Genomic DNA, 22,179 nt, shown 5'->3' with positions numbered 1-22,179 from the left:
TTGGCCTTAAACGTTCTTGAACATCAAAACAAAAGTTGAGTGAAGGCGTTTAAATCATTTCCAAGCCAACATCTGAATTTGCATGTTGGCTGAGATGCAGGGAACATTATAGGTTCTAGACCATCTCCAGCACCCGAGCTCTGTAATCTCTGTTACTATTTTTTTTTCTCTTTGCGAAATGAGAATGAAAACACCTGCTCCGCATAACTTATGGCATTGTTGAGAGCTTTACAGAAAAAACAATGAAAACGCCAATCCGAGGTAAGCTGGCTTCACTGTCACAAGTCATTGCTCAGAAGTCTGGGCTCCATTTTGGAATTTTCACTGGTCTACAATCTTTCCTGCAAGAATAGCACATAGGAAGGATACAGCCAGGTTCTCTCCCTCATTTTGAGACCAAAATGGCTTAACGTGGTTGTGATCTGATATTCCACAGACCAAATTTGGGTTCCTGAATGACACAGAGTTCGATGCCGGGAGGAGAGACATTTATGCCAGCACAGAGGGGCCGCCTTTATTTAGGTCGTTGGTGTGAATCCATCAGTGGAGACTAACTAGGTGGAAACTTCCCTGCCGCTGGGCCAAAGCCCACTACTTGGACACTCAGTCTACGTTTTTATTTCATTAATAAAATATGACCTCACCACTCTTGTCATCCAGAAGCGTGAGGGTACATTTGTTGCAAACCACATGCAGATAAAAGGGGGGTTCCTTTTGAAACTACATCCTCTTAATAATAAATAATTTTTGATCTACTATACATAATAACAGTAGTGCATTTCTTGTTAAAACAGCAAGCTTTTTCTCTTTTACCAAAATGAAAACATTCATTTCTTTATAAATATTTTAAATAGTTTAAATACATATTTCATACCAAGGATATAAAAATAGCCTCTCTCTCTTTTTTTTTTTTTGATAAATAAAGACACGTTCATTTACATGGCAAATAACGTGCAATAGCTAACCACTGGCCACCAGCTCTATTTGACTGATTGTCTAGGAGATGACATGCAGTGATAATTGTCCCTTTGCCTTCACAAAAAGAAAAATAGATCAGCAGGAGCTGGGCACTCCCAAGGCCAACAGTGCGATGGATATTGTTCAGGAATGACAAACAGGCACTCAGGAAAACCTTCGCTGCAGTCACAAAAGTCACCCAGGACAAAATGAGTCCACAGATTCTTTGTCTGGGACTTCGAGCTGCTCAGACCCTCGGGGTCTCTGGACTTTAAAAAAATCTGTCAAACAGACCAGTGAGTGAGTGCCTGTAGAAGACACCGTTTCTGCTCTGTTTCCGGAACCTGGCAAGTGATGGACGTGGCTCTGCCTCAGGCTGGCTCCCGGCGCGCTCCCCCGCAGGACCCCCGGCTTTGCCCAGTCTTCACACCTGCCCGCGGCAAAAAAGGCAAACTAAAGCTGTCATGCAGTGGTCGGTGGGGTTGCAACTGGCAGCTGCCGCACGTGCGCGAATATCATACGTTTATGGCTTTGCTATCTTTCGTTTCTGCTGTGCTTGTGACGACTTCCAGAGGGAAGTTCTCCAAGGGCTCGGTAGAGAGGGATGCCGCTTCTTCCCTGTCCCAAGATCCCGGCAGGTGTTCCAGACTGAAGGGACTCGTGGCTCCCTGGCTGAAGCTGCCCTCCTCCGATCTGCTTGGAAGAACCAGATGCAAAGATGTTTCCGAAGAAGAGCAGACGGAGGATGAGAGGGTCGCCGAGATGGACTGCAGAGGTGTCAGTGTAGAATCTGAATGCGGAGAGATGCACCTTAAAAATTGCAAATGACCTTCCTGGACAACCTGGTAGTGGGCAGGCGAATACTCAAGGCTTGGAGAGTGGTAAAGGTCACTGTCCGCAGGGTTTTGCTCAGGAGCTCCAGTTCGCGGGGGGCTGCTCCCCACAGAGGAGGGATCCACACTCCAAATGTCTGAGGTGACATTGCTGTGACAGAGTTGTGCTTGAGTACAAGCGGCTCCACCTGCTTGCAAGTGTAGACAAGGCTGGTGCGCACTCCAGGTCATCCTGGTCTGTAAGCTGTCCCTGGAGGGACACACAGAGGTGGTGTGCAGAGAGCAAAACCGCGATGGCTGCTGGGGTGACAGAACGTTTTCCAGAAGTTGCATCACATTCCTCATGTCCTTACCTAACTGGGAGACCTCCTGAGTCAATGTCATCACCTGTGTGGATAAAGCAAAGCAGAAGACAATAGTCAGAGGTGTGCGGTGGTGATTACAGAGCAGAGAGGCAGGGAAATGAGATTTCTCAGGAGGGAGGGCTGAAAAGCTGCTCCACCTCCAACTCCAGCCAAGTCCAAGGGGCGGGTGGGGAGGCCGGGCACCTGATCTAAAGTCATGCTTATTCTGAGGGAACCCAGGGAGACGTTCGTGGTTGGGCATTCTGAATCCGTGACTGGGGTTCTTGAACAAAATTAGACACATGGGTCGATTATTTCTCATATCTCTTAAATACAGGCAGTATCTCTTGCTTCCTCTGAGTTAGTGGGATGCACAGTGGTACCCACAAAGCATCCCGGCTGCCTCAGAAAACAGTATGGCGTGGTGGGCTTGTACGTAGAGCACTCAGTTCACTATCTACCCACAGTAGGTAGTAAATGATACCTCTCACTTTGGTCATATGTAGTTGAGATCCATGTTTATTGTAGGTTCAGGGGACAAAGTGGCCTTCAGCAATGATGAAGGTGGCAAGCAAGAACTCACACCAGATTTGCTAGAGAGAGAAAGTTTGCAAAAAGGGGGGAAACTACAGAATGAGAGACAGACATAGAATGACCTGCAAGGCGGGTAGGTACCAGGTCAACACCGTGGGCAGCTTGGGAGCACTGGGATTCATCAGTGAACCTGGAACCTTGTGGAATTATAACTCAGACTGTGTGGCATGTGCTTTATTCACTTTTCCAGGCAAAGCATTGAACTTTCGTAAGATTTTCAAAAGAGACACAACTCTCAAACACTTAAGAAGCACTGAAGAGTCTTCATTATTCATTTTACTCTTAAAACCAATGATAAAATTCACTGGAGTTATTTGTATTCTTACCAAACGCATCACTTTTTTAACCATGGAAGACCACAAGAAGATTGAAACTAGCTTTCCTGGGGTGTTTATATTCTTCAAAGTGAGGAAAGCCTCTATTTCAGAAAGCAGGACACAAAAGTGCATTTTCTAATCTTTGATGATATCTGTAACACTAACACAATGTTGTGATACTTTGCCTTGTTTACGTTAAGACTCTATTTTATAAAGGATCCTCTATGACTTGATTTACTATCATGAATCACAAAACTCCAATATAGGCAGCTGAACCCACTGACTAAATATCATCAGAAAACAAAACAAAACAAAGGGAAGTTCAACTTCAGTGATGCCAAATCCAAGATTGCTGTTTTGGGCCAACTTTTCTCAACATTTATGTATACATCCCTAATTCACCCAGCAGCTTAATTCATCCCACTTCCTGCGAGTGCGTTCTGAAACTAATTCTCCCTGGCAGGCCCATCAGGGCGTCGTGCTACTTGAATCAGGCATTTTAAAAAGGCCAGAAGGAGGTGTTTCCATGGTTCAGGCAACCAACTGGTAACACCTGCCTTGAAATTGCCAGGCCAAAAGTATTTCTGCCTTGCTGCTAGCATGGAGCTCCAGGGACTCGATCGAATGCTTGTCCAGGCTTTTCAGCAGATCTGAAACCTCTGGTGGTAAAAAGATGCCTCTGAGCCTCACGTTTAAGGAGCAAAGCAGTGAATCTGGGAAAGGCGCTATGCGTTTTGAGATTTCCACTGCAGGCTGTCTAATTTCATAACGTGCCAAGCCTCAATTTTTAAGCGCATGCATCACACTTAAATCTGGATCTGGATCTTGGCACTGCAGACATTCACTCATGGGCTCCATCTTGAATCGATTAACTCTTCTATCAATATTTCAGAAGACAAGGCTGACACTAAATGAGATGTCTGAAGGGATACGGTAGCTGTCCCCTTCTGTGGATTGTCTAAGCTTAATTCCTGTATCAAACTGACCAGGAGTATACTAGCTCCCAGTAAAAATGCTTTCAATAGGACTTTTATTAGGATTGAATAAAGATACAGTCTTGGAAGAACCATTTTGCATTTTTGACACATCGACAATGATGTCATTCAATAAGTGTTTGTAAATTTGCAATACAATATGATTTGGGGTACCTTTTTCTCTATTGGATCTATAAACAGTGCTAAGATAGACCCTGATACATAATTAGTTCCCTCCCTATAAAATGACGACACTAAGGCCCAGAGGTTAAATGACATTTTTAAGGTCCTTTATTTCATGAAGGACAGTCTTTGGTGTAGAAATCAGGCCTTCTAAGCTTGGTGCTCTTTCTGTTATAGCATATTATCAAATGGAAAAGGAAATACTGCTTAGGAGGTGAGTTAGCTAATGTGATCAGAATTTGTGAAGAGCCCAGATGATTCAAAAAGGTAGCTTCATGTGTAAAAGCTATCTGAAATGTTAATTCATCACCAAGTAAGTAAATGGCATCATCTCTAAGAAAGTCAGAGACTGATTGAGCACAGCAAAATCTCCTCATGTCAAATGATACAAATAAAACAACAAAAATGGTGTGAAGCAAGGAGAAATCTGGAGCCACACAACGGTACAACAAACAGATTTCTGATTAACTATTTTTTCTGGATTTCAAAATAAATAGGTATTTTCCTATGGGCGAAATACCTTTCCATGGCCACATTCCTGACATCGAACTTTTACCATGCATTTGCCACAACGTTAAGATTTTGAACTTTGAATGGAAATCCTGAGCCTTGACCAGCTCCAGGAATGTTAACAAGCATTAACATTTCCAGAAAACAAATTACTGTATTTGCTTGAACTAAAAGGAGCAAAGAACCTAAGGAAATAGAACTTTCTTTAGCTCTGGAGGGTAATGATCATATTAGGGGAGATTTCTGTCACTGTGTCACTGAGGACACACCCTGCACCTTATTAAAGTTACATGAGGGAATTAATCCCTGTTGGGTAAGGGATCTCTCCCTTCACAAAGACAAAGGCAACTGTCACAGGGAGAGATGGCATCTCCTGGAGGTGGATACTCTGGTGATACTGAAGGTGACAACAAGCTGTCACAGAAAGTGCAGGAAGATTCACTGCACTTTTGTTTACTGCTTCCTGCTGGGTTTGCTAACAAAATTCATTCTAAAACAGGAAAGACCTCATTCTTAATCAAATGTGGAAAGCAAAGAATGCAGTGTCTCCAATGGTGAGGTTCAATGCTTTTTATAGTATGCTAAGCAGATGCGCATTTGGGGGTGTCTGGGTGGCTCAGTCAGTTAAGCGTCAAACTTATACTTGGGGCATGATCTCACGGATTTGTGAGTTCAAGCCCTGCGTTGGGCTCTGTGCTGACAGCTCAGAGCCTGGAGCCTGCTTCGGATTCTGTGTCTCCCTCTCTCTCTGCCACTCGCCTACTCACACTCTATCTCTTTCTCTCTCAAAAATAAATAAGCATCAAAAAATTTTTAAGAAGATTTGCATTTGCTAAAAAAGGTTGTTGGGGTTACTTTGAAGGCTCCATCCATTTAAGGAGATATGTCTTCAAAATACAACCTGAAAGCAGAGTACTACAGAAAGAGGTCAGTAAAAACAAAAAAATCACGCAGATCAAATGAATCAAAGTTTTTCCACTTAACTCAGTAGCTGCTTAAATTCTTTAAATGTCTTCTGTTACTTTTATTAGAGAAAACCCCTTCGGAGTGGATATTACAAAGCCCTTCACAAGCCCCATCTCACTGTTTGGTGGTGCCGTGTCTTGAGGAGTCCCCCTTGCACACCATCAGACTGAACACGGTGGGCTTCTCAGCTCACTGCCCTTGTGCGTGCTCTTCCCTCTGACCGGGGCTCTTCATTTCTGCCCCTTTCAGCTTGGGGAGTTTCTGCTCTCCCTTCAAACTTCTTCCAATCCCTCATGTGCTCTGTAGAGCTAGTTCCTGACAGCTCACTTAATCTCACAAAGCAGCTTGAGTATCACGTGGGACTGTCTGTCCTCCACTAACACTATTAATTCCTGGAGGGGAGAAACTGTTATTTATCTCAGTATCTCCTGGACTCAGGGCCATGCCCAGAATGCACTGGGTACTTAGTAGGTCTTGAATGTATAAACAAATGCACTTCCTGCCATTTTGAAGGACTTGGCCTTCATATCACCTTCAGGTTTTATCTTATTGTATCTCATGATTTTATCAGAAATATCCTGGGAGAGAGCTGCCTACTACAAAATTATATTGGAAAATATGTAACTAGTTCTCCTTGTCCCAAGTAAATATGTTACAAGTAGGTATTATGACTTAAAGATGTTGTATATAAATTCCTTCGTATGCCTTAATTTTTAAGAGCAGGTGGCATTTCCACTGTTAATCTCTTTGATCTTGTGTTTCCTTCAAAATTGTAGGAATGGATCCTTTTTGGCCATGATTTCTGCTAGACTTTATTTACCTTACTGCCTTGTCACTTGTTCCAACATAAACCTGATTGCCATGGGTAGCTTCAATTCCCTGGGGAAACTGTCCCTATGTACTGACTCCCGTATCTCATGACTATATGATGCTAACTGACAGTCTTAATAAAGTTATCCAGAGTTGTTTTATCAGTTGAAATTTGGTAAACTTTTTCGCATCCCTGGTTGCTACCCTACCCTATTTTAGATGTGGCCTTCTGATTATTTGTACTTATAGAGATAAAACAGATAAATAAACCATAACTTAATACACATTCTTTTCTTACTTGTGTATTAAGTTGCATTTCCTTTCTCCATTTTTCCCCCTTCCTTCCTCTCCGTTCTGCTAATTCTTCTGTGAATAAAGACCCATCAGTCCAGGATTTAAAACTATTGGCCAAACCAGTTCACCATCACCATCTGCAGGGCCAATTGTTCACATCCAAGATTTCTCTGTCCCTTCCAAAGTCCCAACTGCTAGGAAGAAGAAGTGTTGAAAACACCATCTGTGCTTCCAAGCGGTTCAGTCTGCTATCCCAAACTCTGGAGCATTTAAAGATTCTTCCTTCCTCTGTTGTCCCAGTAACATGTATTCAACCACACAAGTCATTAGGTGTTTAGCAGGTTTTTGGGCAGTGTGTTTGGTCTTGTTGAGCACTACCTTCTGTCATGAATAGAAACATCCATATGACAACGGACTTTGTCAACTATCCATGACAATCCACACACTGGTCTTTCCATACCTCCAAGAAGGGAATCACTAACTGCCATGATTTTTCCATTTTTGCCATACCCAGGATTTCTCAGAACTTCTGTTGGCTTAGAAATTGTCATTGTTGCCCACAGGTCTGCCTTGCATGGGTCTTTTTTGCAGTAACAAATAGTAACAGCAATAACTAGAGTCTTTGAAAAATACTGATTAAGATCCTATATTTCCAGTGTAAGGTTTGAGTAACTGCAGTCAGATGGATTGAAAATTCTTTATAAAGTATGTGTGAGCCAAAATACAACAATGTGAAGCCTTGAATAAGGACCTTGAATAATGATCAGCTTTGAATAAGGACCATGCAGGGGTAGATGGGGGCAAGTATGACTAGTGTTTATTGTTTTTTATAATAGCTCTAGTCCCTGCATAAATCCCACCATTTAAAATATTTGTTGATGCATGAGTAATTTAATGAATAATAAGTTGTATGGTTAATTTCTTAATATGAGTTTCTGATATTTTCATCTGAACCTAAATAGCTTTTTAAAAATGTTTCTTATTTATTTTGAGAGGGTAGAGAGAGTGTACATGAGCAGGGGAGGGGCAGAGAGGGAGAGAGAGAATCTCAAGCAGGATCTGCACTGTCAGGGCAGAGCTGACATGGGGCTCAATCTCATGAAACCATCAGATCATAACCTGAGCCAAAATCAAGAGCCAGACCCTCAATCAACTGAGCCACCCAGGTTCCCCTTAAATAGCATTCATCAAGTACCCCTAAATAGCATTGCAAGACACAGAAGTAAATATCACTATAAGTCTAGCAGGTAAGAATGTTTTATATGATCCCAATGTCTCATGGACATCCACACCACTTCAAAATGGGAGATTTTTACACCACTGTGTTATTATACAGTTGAAAAAAATCCATCTGTGGTGCTGCTGACATCCTGTCCCAATAAGACTTCACACTGCCAGTTTTTACGGTTAGATTGTGTGCCTTTTGGTGTATACACAGATTTGCTATTCTGGTGTGTCTTTGGATTGTGCCTTTGGGGAACAGGAGTGTGAGTTTCACAATGAAGAATAGAACGTGTCTTTGCCAATACCTTTTATTTTACATGGAAAATAGCTAAATTTTGACTTCTATTATTCATGTTATTACATTTTTGAATCTTGCCTATTGGCATGGTATGATTCATGGCCTCTGAGTATAACTGGAACTTCAATTGATAGAAAAAAAACGTCATTTCCATTTTTGTGCATTCAGTGAACAGATGGGGAATGCATCTGTTGATATAATCTTCTTAGCTTGAAGAGTTCTTGACCCGTCACTCAATTTTTTGCCAAACATGTACACATTTTCCTGCTAGACACAATTTTCCTAAATTTTGGGTACTAATTATACCAACCCTCTACCCCTGCCACAAACACATATACATTTTTACAAATTCTGATTCAGGTAATTAAATGGTCTTTCATTTAATCTTTTGTTATGTTGCATATTTACCATGGGATTCAGACAAGTTCAATCAAACTTCATAAGCAGGCAAAACAAAAAGGACGATCGGCATACTTTCATCCTTGGGTCTTTTGCTTCATAAAGCATTCAAAAACAAGTGACAGTCTTTTTTATCTGTCAGCTAAAATAATAATCATACTTGGCACTAGCATAAATTTCATCTGAATGAGGATCTCAATCCCATTACTAACAAAAGTCGTAAATCTTGTTCTACAGCTGGAGAGACTAGAGTGTTGAGAGGTGAAGTGGCTTATTTGAGGTCACACAGGAATAATACCAAGGGGTTCACTTGCAGGTGCATCTGATGCATCTTAAACTATAATAAGAGAAGAATTACAAGTCTTGAAAAGTGATTACGCCAATGGTTTCATTGAATTTCTGCAAGCTTAGGCCTTCGGACACAACTTTATTATTTTAGCTGTATTATTGCAATCTATTATTTATCAACTCTTCGATTGCTTTCCTCATCTATTTCCCTGCTTCCTGGGACAAAGTTTGATTAGTGTCCAAATTGCTGTCTGGCTAAGCGATCCTCACTGCTATTAATGAGCATCAAACAAAAGTCTGTCTCCTCGCAGAGTATCAACTGTATAGAACAGTGCTTATCAAGACAATGTATATAGGAATCACCTGGGGATCATGACACCATGTATATTCATATTCAGTGCATGTGGGTTTCTGGGATTCTGCATTTCTAACATGCCCCTAGTTGATGATAATGCTGCTGGTTTGTACTCAAAGAGGTCAGATCATGAGTTCTTATTATGGACTTAGGTCTTTGGTTAACTCCACACGTATTATAGGTCTTTCAGTAAGAGCTGAGGATTTAGTCAAAACAGCTTTCTTCAATTCCTTTGGCAAGTCTGTAGTTGGCATTTTTGATTTGTTTAGATCTTCTTTAGGTTCCTTCATCAATATTTTGTAGTTTGTAGTGTATAAGTCTAAGTTACTTGGTTAAATTTATTCCTAGGTATTTTATTCTTTTTGATGCTACTGTAAATGGGACTGTTTTCTTTCTTTTTTTTTTTTTAATGTTTATTTTTGGCAGAGAGAGACAGAGTGTGAGTGGTGGAGGGGCAGAGAGAGAGGGAGACACAGAGTCTGAAGCAGGCCCAGGCTCCAAGCTGTCAGCACAGAGCCTGAACTCATGAACCATGAGATCATACTGAAGCTGAAGTCACTTAACCAACTGAGCCACTGAGGCTCCCCAGGACTGTTTTTCTTAATTTCTCTTTCTGATAGTTATCAGTGTATATAACTACAACGGACTTTTGTATATTGAGCTTATATCCTACAACTTTACTGACATCATTTATTAGTTCTAACAGTTTTTGGTGGAATCTTGAGGGATTAGGGTCTTTGTGATTATCAGAGCTGTTGTCTATTCTGGGTGGTTCCCAGAAGTTGAGGGGGTGCCAAGACCTGTCAGTGTCCCAAAGTGGAGAATCAAAGAAAGCATGTAGGTGCAGGCAGATTAGAAGCTGGACCCTCAGGCCGCAGCTGGGAAAGTATGCAGTCATATCCCTTCCTGAGAGAAACTAGGAGATGGGCATTTTTGCATGCTCCCTCTCTGCTGAACCTGCATGTACAACCAGAGACATGTTCTTACAATCATTTACAAGCTACTTTGCTTGTTCCTGTAGGACTTGTGAATGCAATCCCCTTTGGCTTTCCAAGCTAGGTGTTTGGAAGGCCCTAGCTGGGGGCGCTGCACTAGGTCCAAACTTTCCAATGCTAGGAGTCAGGGGGCCCTATGGATTGTACGGCAGTGTCCCTGTGGTGAGGTCTGTGGTTTCTGTGTCCCGGCCTTTCCTATCTGTTCCCATGTGGGCGTTTCCTCATTCACCGGATGTGTGGCAGTCATTCAGTTTGTTTTTCATTATTTCTTATTTTTATATTTCTCTGAGGGAATTATTCTGTGTACATTAAGTGTGTCTGTAGGAGGAGGGAAATCCAGAAGCTTATTATGCTGTCACTTTGGGGCATTTGTTGCTTATTTTATGTGTCATAATCCCCTGGATTTCTTATTCTTACCAAAATTATCCCATCTTTAGTCAGTGGGAGACTCTTTCTACTGTCTCCTGAGCTCTTTAGACATCATCGTAGGAGTGTGTGATGACTTTCTTGATGTCTTGTACACTAAGGGGTTCTGGACTTCTTTGTATTTCATGCCTCCAGAAGTGGAAACAGCTATTTATCCAAGAGGCTCTAGTTTCTTTTAATGGTAAATTTTATTTGAGGCCACAATCAAGGCATAGAGATATTCACTGTTACTGGACTGGTCATTGTTTATACTCCTTTTCTGTTGAAGGAGCTCAGAAATGTATGGATGTGTGTGATACTACACAGGTTCATACTATTAGTTCTAATTCTATTTCAGGACTACATTTGTATCTCCTTTACACTGTGAATTCTGGTTATTGAGGTATAGAAGATGATAGAATTAAGATATCCCGTAATTACTCATTTGCTTTATCACCCATTACATATTCAACAATTGCAATATATTAATGCCAGTACTATCATTACAAATTATGATTACTGAAAACAGCTGAAAAAATTGGGGAGAAGCATATTGTATTCCACTTCTCTTCCCACTCCCCTTTCAATGGTTCATCCATACTTGCATTGTCGGAGCATACCTTTGACAACTTATACCTTCTCTTGTTTAACTTTCATTTAGACATGGTACTATAAATAAGCACATGTTTAATGCTGATCAACCTGTCCAATGACATTACCTTTCAAATCATCTTGGTTTTCTGGATCTTGTTCTTGAGATCATTCATTGGAAAATATATATGGGAACAATATTCTTTGCGTTCTTTCATGTTAATGGTTTGGTGCCTGATGGTCATTTTTTAAAATGTTTATTTATTTTTGAGAGAGAGAGCGTGTGTGTGTGGGGGGGGGCAGAGAGAAAGAGGGAGACACAGAATGTGAAGCAGGTTCCAGGCTCTGAGCTGTCAGCAGAGCCTGATGCAGGGCTCAAACCCACAAACCATGAGATCATGAACTGAGCCGAAGTTGAATGCTTAACCTACTGAGCCACCCAGGATCCCTCCTTATGGTCATTTTTGCTGGATATGAAATTCTTAGTTTACATTTTCTTTTCCTAAGAATCTTGTATATTTTTTATGTTACTCCATCTTGCATAAAATGGTGCTGTCTAAAAGTCTAATGACAGTCTAGATTTTTCCCTTGCAAGTCCTTTATAAAAAAATCTTTTTTTGTCTAGATAACGAATGAATTTTTTCTTACTTTAAAATTGAGGGTGTCATGCTAAGTGAAATAAGTCAGGCAGAGAATTACAGATACCATATGTTTGCACTCATAGGTCTAACAGGAGAAACTTAATGGAGGACCATGGGGAGGGGAAGGGGGAAAGAGAGTTGGGGAGAGAGAGGGACACAAAACATAAGAGACTATTGAATACTGAAAACAAACCTAGGGTTGAAGGGAAAAGGATAGGGGGGAAATGAGGTGGTGGTAATGGAGGAGGGCATTTGTGGGGAAGAGCACTGGGTGTTATATGGAACCTTATTTGATAATAAACTATCAAAAAAATAAAGTCTAGAAATTTCACTAGGATATTAAATTGTAGTATGCAGCTTCAAAAAAAATTTTTTTGTACTTTTAGGGGAGTTTTATTGGATTATCATTCTTAGCCTTTGTTCGGTTCCCTGAATTTGGCATTCTTATTCTGAGACTTACATTCGTTGTATGTTAGAGCTTCTTTGTTTATCTTTAATATTTGACACTTTTCTTCTAATATTTTTTTAAAAATCTCTTCATTTTGATTAGATGCTTTACATTTTCCCCATTTTTCATCATCTATTTTGGCATTATTTATTTGCTCTTTTGTTGCTTCTAATTTAGGCAATTTATACAATGATCTTTTTCTTATTTCTAATTTTTTCTTTTTTTAGTGTTTATTTTTGAGGCAGGGGGAGGAGAGAGAGAGAGACAGAGAAAACATGAGCAAGTGAGAGGGTGAAGGTCAGAGACAGAGAGAGGAAGACATAATAGAATCTCAAGCAGACTCTGCAGTGTTAGAGCCCAATGGGGTGCTTGAACTCATAAACTGTGAGATCATCAGCTGAGCTGAAATCAAGTGTTGGAGACTTAACTGGTTGAGCCCCCGAAGCACACATTTCTAATTTTTTCTTAAATATTTTTCTCTAACTCTTGAGTTCTATTACTCTATGCAGTAGGAAAGAAGAACTTGAAAGGATACAAAATTTTAAATTTCTTTAAAGCACAACATATGAAACATGGAGACATGTTATTATTTACTAATATGGATAATAGTTATTTGAACATCTATTATTAGATCAATATCTGTATGCTTAAAATTGCACTCATGGTTAAAAAATAAAAACAAAATATTCAATATGCACACTAGAGCCTCACTTAAAACTACATCTGTCTACATTTAATTTCTTTAAAAATCCTCCCAAATATTTTACCTTAAAAAGAAAACTAATTTTTCACTAATTGTTTCTCCTTTATCTCTAGTTCTTGTAGATTTCAATGATCGATTTTTAGCCACTGCAAATCAGTGTCCAAGAAAACATCAAAAGAGTAGATTTCTATTTGAATTCATGCAAAGCCTCTTCTTTTAACTCTCATAGCAACTGAGCAATGGACTCCCCAGTAAGAAAGACTGATCCAAGAAGGGGTGATATAAAGTACCACGGAACCATGGTAACTAAAGCTTGTTCCAAGGTCTAGAAAGATTTTTTTTTTTTAACCACTGGCAGACACCGTGCCCAAATTAAGCTTTTTTTGATAACAGAGTTTTAAACAAAAGTAAATTTCCCTAGTAAACTTTTAATACATGCTATTTGAATAGAAACTCCTCTATCTCCAAGGCTGAGGAGATTCAGTTTAGAAAGTAGGCTTGCAGATTATCAACTGAAGTCAGCATAAGGCTGTAGGTGCTGTATTTTGTCACCAGTTATCATATTTGATTTAAAAATACATTTAAAAAGTCAGTATATTACAAGTGGACTCCATCTGCCCACCACCTCCTGTGTCTTTGCTAACACTCTATCATTTTGTCTGCATTAAAATGTACTTCTTTTCTTTTTTCTTGTCTCTTCTCTTTTCTTTTCCTTACTTTTCTTTCTTTTTTTTTTTTCTCGATTTGAAAATGCTAACATGTGGAATAGTCATCAATGGGAAACATATATGGGAGAACATATCTTTTTCTCTTGAATAAACATATAGTATATTTTATTAGGCTTTCTTGAAAGGCCCTTTCTTAAAATTATCACACTTTAAAATTATCTGCCCATGTTTAAATCAAGCATTGCATTTAAGTATATATGGGTAATTTAAGGATCCAGAGACTTAAGTCTTGATGTGGGTTTCAGAAGGAAATCTTTTCAATGCAGACCAAGGATGGTCTTTGAAAGCTAACCGAGTAAAAGAAAAGACACTGAACTGGATTCATTCAGGTCTTGTTTCTAGGCCTCTCTATATCTCTTGCTGCATATGTGACTACCTCTGGGCCTCAATTTACTCATCTGTGACAAGAGCATCTCACATGGTAGGAATTCTAATGTCTCTTCAAACTCGAAATTCTATTTCTCTCTTCAATGTTCTAATGCCTGATAGTTAAAATAGATATAATGCATAATCCAGCATTTTTTAATGCATTCTCACCATAAATGTATGTCTACTTTGTGCCAAGCATAGCAAAGAAAAAGGCAAATAAAGATTCTTGACATCGTAGAACTGACATTTTAATGGGGGGATAAAGACAATGACAGATGTATATAAACTATGTAGTATAACTGAGTTTTGATGGGCTATGAGAAAAATAAATTTGGAAGTAAATTTGGAGAGTGGGGCTTCTATTTTAAAAAGACTGGTCAAGGAAGACCTCACTGGGAAATTGACATTTGCACATAGGCTTGAATCAGGGAAGAGAGCTGTCCATGCAGTTATTTTGGGGAAGAGCTTTCTGAACAGAGAACAAATACAAATCCTTCAGGTTCTTTCGTAAGCTAAAACATGACAGACAATAATGTCTGTTCTGGAAATGTCCTCTGTAGGACAATGGGGTCATTTGTGATTGTCTTTAATTGGAATGAGAGGAAAGGGAAGAGTTAAAGGAAGTTAATTATGATGATTAAGGGTCTGTATTTTATGTCACATGAGTAAAGTTTCAAGGAAGAGAGAACATTTATAGAAGAGGAAAACATGCCACAGCGGGGAGGGAGAAAGATACTAGCTACCTTCAAAATTTAAAGTATTTTCATTGAAAAAACATTTCTGTAGCTTTTCCTATTCAACTCAAGAGGGACAGAAGTAAGAAAAATTAATAAGTCTTTACCAAGAGTTATATGAGCCAAACATAGAGAATAGGTTTCTAATACCTAAAGTAATTGAGAAATGACGTTGGTGGTCATCAGAAGCATTTGGAGAATTAAAAAAAGAATACAGATGCCCAGTACCAACTCTAGAGGTTCTGAGACTTAGTCCATGCTTGACCAAAGGATAGTTATTTTTAAAGTATTCATTATTTTATATATTAATTTTTAAAAATATCAATAAATTTGTAAAAGAATTGGGAACCAATTTCTTTGGGGTATAATGAGCTTCTTACTACAGAAAATATTCAGGTAGAATAATTTCTCGCCAATAACCTGAGAAAGAAAATTCCCATATTGGGTGAAAAGCCAGCATAGGTGGCCTCTAAGATATCTCCCAAATTTCAGATTTTATGATGCTACCGCAATATGGAAATACAATAATATTAAAGCTAAGGTTGTTTAAATATTTGTTTCAAAACAATTCTTTTACTCATTATTTATAAAAACTGGTTATTTCAAAATCTATTCTATCACGTGGTCATATAAGCATAAAAAGGAAATTTGACTAATTTAGTATTGATTTATGATGTTGTGTTTATTTATAATTGTGCACAAGTAATGGGAAGTGTCAGTGCCCATTTCTATAGGTGCTTAATTGTTCTCCAATAAAAAGACTGAAAAAACCCCCAAGCATTCACAAGTTCATATATACTTATTTCCGAGTCCTTATTTGAGATACAGGACATTCTCTGTTGCACTTTAGTTAAGTCTGAGTACTTTAATAACGACAAAAATAGTAACAATTTTGAGGCAATTCACAAAATTCTTTGAAGATATAATCCAAGTTCTCAAGAGCCTTGGGGAAGGAAGAAATGTACATGTGAAAATAACATAAACGTACATAAAAAGTAAATACTGAAAGGGAGGTTTAGAAAGCAAGTGTTAAAGCTCAAAGAAGGGACTTAAGAATTGGAATTCATCATGGAAAAATAAAAAAAGTTCATAGGGGATTGGAGGAAGAATCATAGCTCTTTTGAAAGATGTGTGATGTTCTCATTTTTGAAAAGGGGAAATTCACATATTGGGGGAGGATAAGAAAGAAAAAGTTCCCTGTAATCACTTCCGACTGTAAGATTCTATTTAAAAAATTCTAATATTATTTGTAGCTGTTGAATTGGATCAATTATTGAACTTAGTTTTCCTATTGATGAATGGAAAATGGCAGGGGTGTATTCTTTTAAAAATATATCATCTTACAAATTATTTAGCAAGTATGGGAAGGGAACACTGATATCCATCTTTTTAAAAAATAACCAGTAATTCTGAAAGTATTGGTTAGTAGTAAGTTAATAACTAGCTGTTACTAACTGGCTAATCGCTATTAATAAGCAATCAATAACTAATTGTTTAAATTTCATTTGAATTTCTCTGTACTTGCTTGAATACACAGCAACTCATTTTACGGAATATTTCCCACTTGTATTTCTAGAAGAGACCCACTTTCCAACCAGTTTTGCTCCTTGGAGGCTGACTTGTTTAAACTCCATCAACAGGCTCTTTGGCTCTTTGGCTTCTGGTTGGGTTTGGCCATTCATTGCAGAACGTCGGCAGATTGGAGGGAAGTAGGAGAGGAAGATTGGGGTATGTGTTCTTCTGGCTGCTTCCCTGCGGGGCTGAGGTGGGCAGAAGGTCACAGAGAGTCCCAACAAAGATCACAGCTCCTTCCAGGTGGCTTTTTCATCCACATTCCTCTGACTCAAGATTCTATAACCATGCTCTACTCTCTGTCCTTTGGACCTACGAGTTATACTGGCCTTCTGTTACTATCTCCACAGTGGGAGGGACTGTTCTATCCTTTGTACTAGCCCACCTACCTTCTTTGTAAATGCTTCTTTTACTCAACCCTGCTCAAATTGCCCATTTGGAAGATGGCATTGGTCTCCCTTGGGCCCTTAACAATATGTCCATTTAGTCTCCCTATTCAACATAAGAAGAGGTCTATATATAAGGAATCACAGGCCTGGAGGACTGAAGCAGCTAGTATCCAAAACTACATGAATGTGAAATTCATACTTCACAGGATAAACACTTGAGTGATTTACATTTATTTTTTTCTTCTGGGAGATCCTCATTATTCCTTAGGGTATTTATTTATTTATTTATTTATTTATTTATTATCAGTAAATCTCTCATGAGAGATATAACTCTATCTATGTACACAGGCTTGAGAACTGAAAATAAGCAAAATGTGTCCTGCAAATCATTAAATAGTTGGGTATTCCGGTTTAGAAAGCTGTATCCACAAAATGAATCATTATCATCAATAATACTTATGTTTTAAAATAAAAAATGCCAAATGGCTTTGCCAGCAGTTAAATGGATTTTGTTTTTCTACGTCAAGAAGTGAATGTATAGCCTTTTTTTGTTTTGCTTTTGAGAATTGATGGTCAAGAATTAAATATGATCATGATGAGGAAGAAAAGAGATTGTACAGTCAGATCTTGGAATGGCCTAGCAATTCTGTCAGTGTGTTTCAGTCGAACCAATTGTCAATGAAAAGATATGATAACACTAATTCAGAGGATTAAGAAATACCCTTTACCATAGAGTATTACTCATGTAGGCTTCCTTGTGTGAATTATTAATAGAACTCTAAATCTTCATAGCCACTTAGAAAGTAGTAAACCAACTTTTAAGAACAACTCCCGTTATTATTTCTTTGACTGGAGCAGACATTACTGATCTCATGATACAAATTTGTAAATGTCACCTGAAAATCACAGAGAACAAAAGAAAAAATAGGTAAATTGGATACTGCCAAAATGAATACTTTTGTGCTTCAAAGAAAAGCAATTAGAGAATGAAAAGGCAACTTAAGTAATGGGAGAATAAAACTGAAAATCATAACTTGTATCTAGAACATACAAAGAATTCTTACAACTCAGGAAAAAAGAGACATCCTGATTTTAAGGTGGGTAAAGGATCTGGACAGACAATTTTCCAAAGAATGAACACATGGAAAGGTCCTCAAAATTAATAGCTATCCAGGAAATGCAAATGAAAACCTCACACACAATGAAATACCACTTCACACACACTAGTATGGGTAGAATAACAAAGTCTTATAATAACAAATAGAAAATTGTTGGCAAGGAAGTAGGAGCTCGGAACCTTCATATGCTGCTGACTGTAACGTGCTGCTGCTGCTCTGGGAAACAGTCTGGCAGTTTCTCAAATGTGTCAACAGAGTTACCATATGATCCAGCAATTCCACTTAATTACCCAAGAGAAATTAAAACTTGTGTGAATGTTTTATGAATCTTCATAGCAACATTATTCATATTAGCTGAAAAGTGATAACAACACAAATGTCCATCAGCTGGTGAATGAATAAGCGAAAGGTGGTATATCTATACAATGGAATATTACTTGGGTGTAAAAAGAAAGTATTGGTACACCACAGCATAGGTGAGCCTTGAATACATTATATGAAATGAAAAAAGCCAATCACAAAGGGCCATAATGTATGATTCCGTTTATATGAAATGTTCAGAATAGGCAAATCTATGGGCAGAGAATGTAGATTCATAGGGCTGAGAGTAGGGGAACTTCAGGCATCCAGGTGATGGCTCTATGGTATGGGGCTTCTTTGTGGGGTAATGGTTTAAAATGGTTGAAAATTGAGTATGGTGGTGAGTGTACAACTCTGTGAACATACTGAAAGCCTTCAGATTATGCACTTTAAATGGAGGAATTGATATGATATATGAATTATATCTCAATACAGTTTATTTTAAACAAAATAAAATGCTACAAGTGTCCGTCAGAGCGTTCCAATTAAAGTGCCCTTCGGTGAGCAAGAATGATTTCATAAGCCCCCTGCGTTCTTTCATTTTGAAAAAGAAGATTTTGCTATGACTATCTTTCCAGTTAGCTTCCATTCTGCCTAGCTTTAGAATCATTTTGCTATTTATATGTTTCACGGAATATTAGGTAATGATTAAACATTGGTAAGCTGGCATATTGGGCCTCTTTGCCCTTAAACCTTTAAGTCTCATAGGACAAATGTTCTTTACATTAATACACTGACACTATTACATCAAACTATTTAGCTAAAATAAGACACACTGAGATATAAACAATATGCCCTTTCATTTTCTATTTTAATTTTATATTCTTTTCTTTATTTAATGTTTATGTATTTTGAGAGAGAGAGAGAGAGAGACAGAGAGTGCACAAGTGGGGGGAGGAGCAGAAAGAGAGAAGAGAGAGAATCCCAAGCAGGCTCCTTGCTGTCAGCACAGAGTCCAAAGCGGGACTCAAGCTCATGAACTGTGAGATCATGACGTGAGCCGAAATCGAGTTGGCCACTTAACCGACTGAGACACCCACGTGCCCCTATATTGGGTAGTCTCATGGCAAAAGAAAAGTCTCAAGTAAAAAGTAGTCATTTTCATGATCAAATGTTTTCCTTAAGTCCATTCCTTTTCATTTTCTTCCATAAGCATGGACTAATTAGTCTGCACTGGGCAGGGGAGAGCGGGGGTGGGGGGGGTGCTAAGTTGAGAGTCACCTTTTGTTGAACAGAAGTTTAGCCTTGTATAAGGAGGGACTGTGTATTTGACCCCTTATTAACAGAAGACATCATGCTGAGTGGTTGACATTTGCTAGTAAGTCCTCACAACAATCCTATATTGCGAATTTCATCATTACTTTTTAATAGAGGAAAAATCTGAACTTAGGGAAGGTGAACACTTTGCTGAAGTGAGAGAGTTAATTTTATGAATAGGGATCGGAATACTTTTCCTTCTCTAACGCTCATTCTCTTTCTCTACTAGTGTGTTTTGTGTCTTTTGCCTGCTGTGACAGAGCACGTGGGTTCCCTGGGTAGGCTTTGCCGCAGCGTCTTTCTGGGTCAGGCAGATTTCCGAAATGAGAAAACATTCTCACCCTTACCTACAAACCTTTTCAGAAATGGAGCATTTGACTTACACAGCCCATGTCCCCCACGGTGACATTTTGTTGTTATTTTTAAACAATTTCCTTAGAATTGCACTATTTCTTTGTCCGTTGTAGAGCAATGACAATGTTTTCAAAAGTGCTCTAATATTAGCAGCTGCCCTACATCCTTTAAACTCTTCACTGTTCTGTGAATGTAGGTTATTACCAACATTATTCCCATTTCTGATTTTTGTTCTGTATTTAGCCAGCTGATTATGAAATCTACACATCGGTGAACAATGTCTTTATATCTTAAATGTCTGGGCAAGTATCAGAATAGGGTTGTCCCTGTGTTCTCAAACTTTACACGATGCCCGACGTGCCTCACATGTATCGGGTATTGCCCTTTCTCTTAAAGAGTTTTCATTATGCAGCACGTCCCATGTTCATTATCAATTCTTCTCTTGTTTACTCAGAACAAGGAAAAGAATAAATGAAGAATAAAGCAATCAAATACCACATGGGTGAGTGGCAGGATACAGGTGAAGTGGAAAAATTAGGCTTGGATTTCAAAAGACAGATTTTTTTTGGCTGTATAAACATTATAGGAGATATGAGGGGAAAGAAACAAGTAAGAGGTTGGAAGAAAAATAATTTTACACTTTGAAGCCAATTTGTATTTTCATTCTGCCTGTCTTAGTGGGTTTTAATGCACTACCCGAAGAGTCAAGACTATAAATTAAATTATGTGGGAAGGACAAGATTTTTCTAACTTAAGCTTCAAGCATGAAGAAATCAGGTATTTTCCTATAAGGAACAACTAAATCTTTAGAGAAAGATAATTGCACCATTGATATTTTATCTTGCCCTTTTTATTTCAATATAAAAAGATTTATATCCTCTCACTAGAAAAGCAATCATGAATAGCAAATCACACTGGGGAAATATTTTGTTTTTCAAGTGGTTATCCATTTTAACGTATCTACCACTGGTTCACACTGTCAAAGGAAAATTATAGTGTTGTGGATTTACAGCTGTGATTGGGAAAACTATATACATTCCACAGGTGAAGAGAGGGGTGCCTGGGTGGCTCAGTCGGTTGAGCATCTAACTTCGGCTCAGGTCATGATCTCATGGTTTGTGGGTTCAAACCCTGCATCAGGCTCTGTGCTGATAGCTCAGAGCCTGGAGCCTGCTTCAGATTCTGTGTCTCCCTCTCTCTCTGCCCCTCCTCTACTTACACTCGGTCTCTCTCAAAAATAAATAAACATTTAAAAAAAAAGGTGAAGATATAAATACATATTTCCCCAGAATAATTATTAACTCTAGTATTTGAGGTATGATATTGGTCAGTCAGGTCTTAAAACCATCACATGATCTCAAATGTGAGGGAAAAGAATTCAAACAGTATTAATTGGTGCTTTTCACCAAGAATAATATTTGAAAAGAAATTGTTCAAGAGAACAGCGTTTTCCAACAGGGTCTTTAGGGCTTTTATTTTTCATTTTTGTTTTGTTTTGTTGTTATTGTCGTTGTTGTATTTAACAAGGCATTATTTAGGAGATCCAGTGTATGGTCAAGTTCTTGTGATTTAAGGAGTTTCATTCCCATTAGTTTTCCATTCCTATATTGTTAGTCTGCCCTTTGTCTCTCTTATATCTTATTAACAACAAACTTACTTTCCAGAGAAAAGTGGGCGCAGAAGGAGCGATAGCAGTGAGTAAATCAGAAATCTTCACCAAGCTGAAGATACACAAGTTTAAGAGAAACCTCTGGACTTTTATGACAAACTCTGCAGTTTTCCTTTGTTAGAGATTATTGGAAACTGATACGATAATATGATTTCATTTTCCACAAATCTCCTCAGTGTCAGTAACTATTACATTTTCCACTAAGATAATCTTAGTCCCAGAAAGGGATTCCATCACACTGTCTGTGTCTGTCCATATGCTCTCGCCCTAGGTCTACCCTGCAGGTCACCAGAGACAAGTCCAGGTCTTCCTCCATATTTTTGTCTGAAGAACCTTTCTAGTCTCCTCTGCAGGAGGCCTGAGGAAGAACCAGGGAGTCAATCTCTCAGGAAGCACCCTCAATTCCACTCTTCCTTGCCTTCTGGTGGCACAGTTGTGAGTTATCCTACATACTCTGTCAGTGGGCCCCAGCAGGATTGAGCCCCAACTGCCCACAGTTA

The 22,179-nt window shown here is 38.8% G+C and overlaps 1 protein-coding gene across 1 annotated transcript in view; it reads right to left on the bottom strand.

The window, feature by feature from the left end:
* Positions 1–895: 895 nt before the first annotated feature.
* Positions 896–22,179, bottom strand: part of KCNH8 (potassium voltage-gated channel subfamily H member 8) — a 224,430-nt gene continuing 203,146 nt past the window's right edge. The window contains exon 15 of the mRNA XM_029940344.1: positions 896–2,177. Coding sequence (XP_029796204.1) covers positions 1,473–2,177 — 705 coding nt within the window. The 3' untranslated portion in view covers positions 896–1,472. The remainder of the gene's footprint in view (positions 2,178–22,179) is intronic.

This window comes from Suricata suricatta, chromosome 5 (assembly GCF_006229205.1).
Source record: "Suricata suricatta isolate VVHF042 chromosome 5, meerkat_22Aug2017_6uvM2_HiC, whole genome shotgun sequence".
NCBI classification, from domain to species: domain Eukaryota; kingdom Metazoa; phylum Chordata; class Mammalia; order Carnivora; family Herpestidae; genus Suricata; species Suricata suricatta.
Note: the sequence above shows the minus strand (reverse complement) of the source record. Positions and strands in the feature narration are given on the sequence as shown.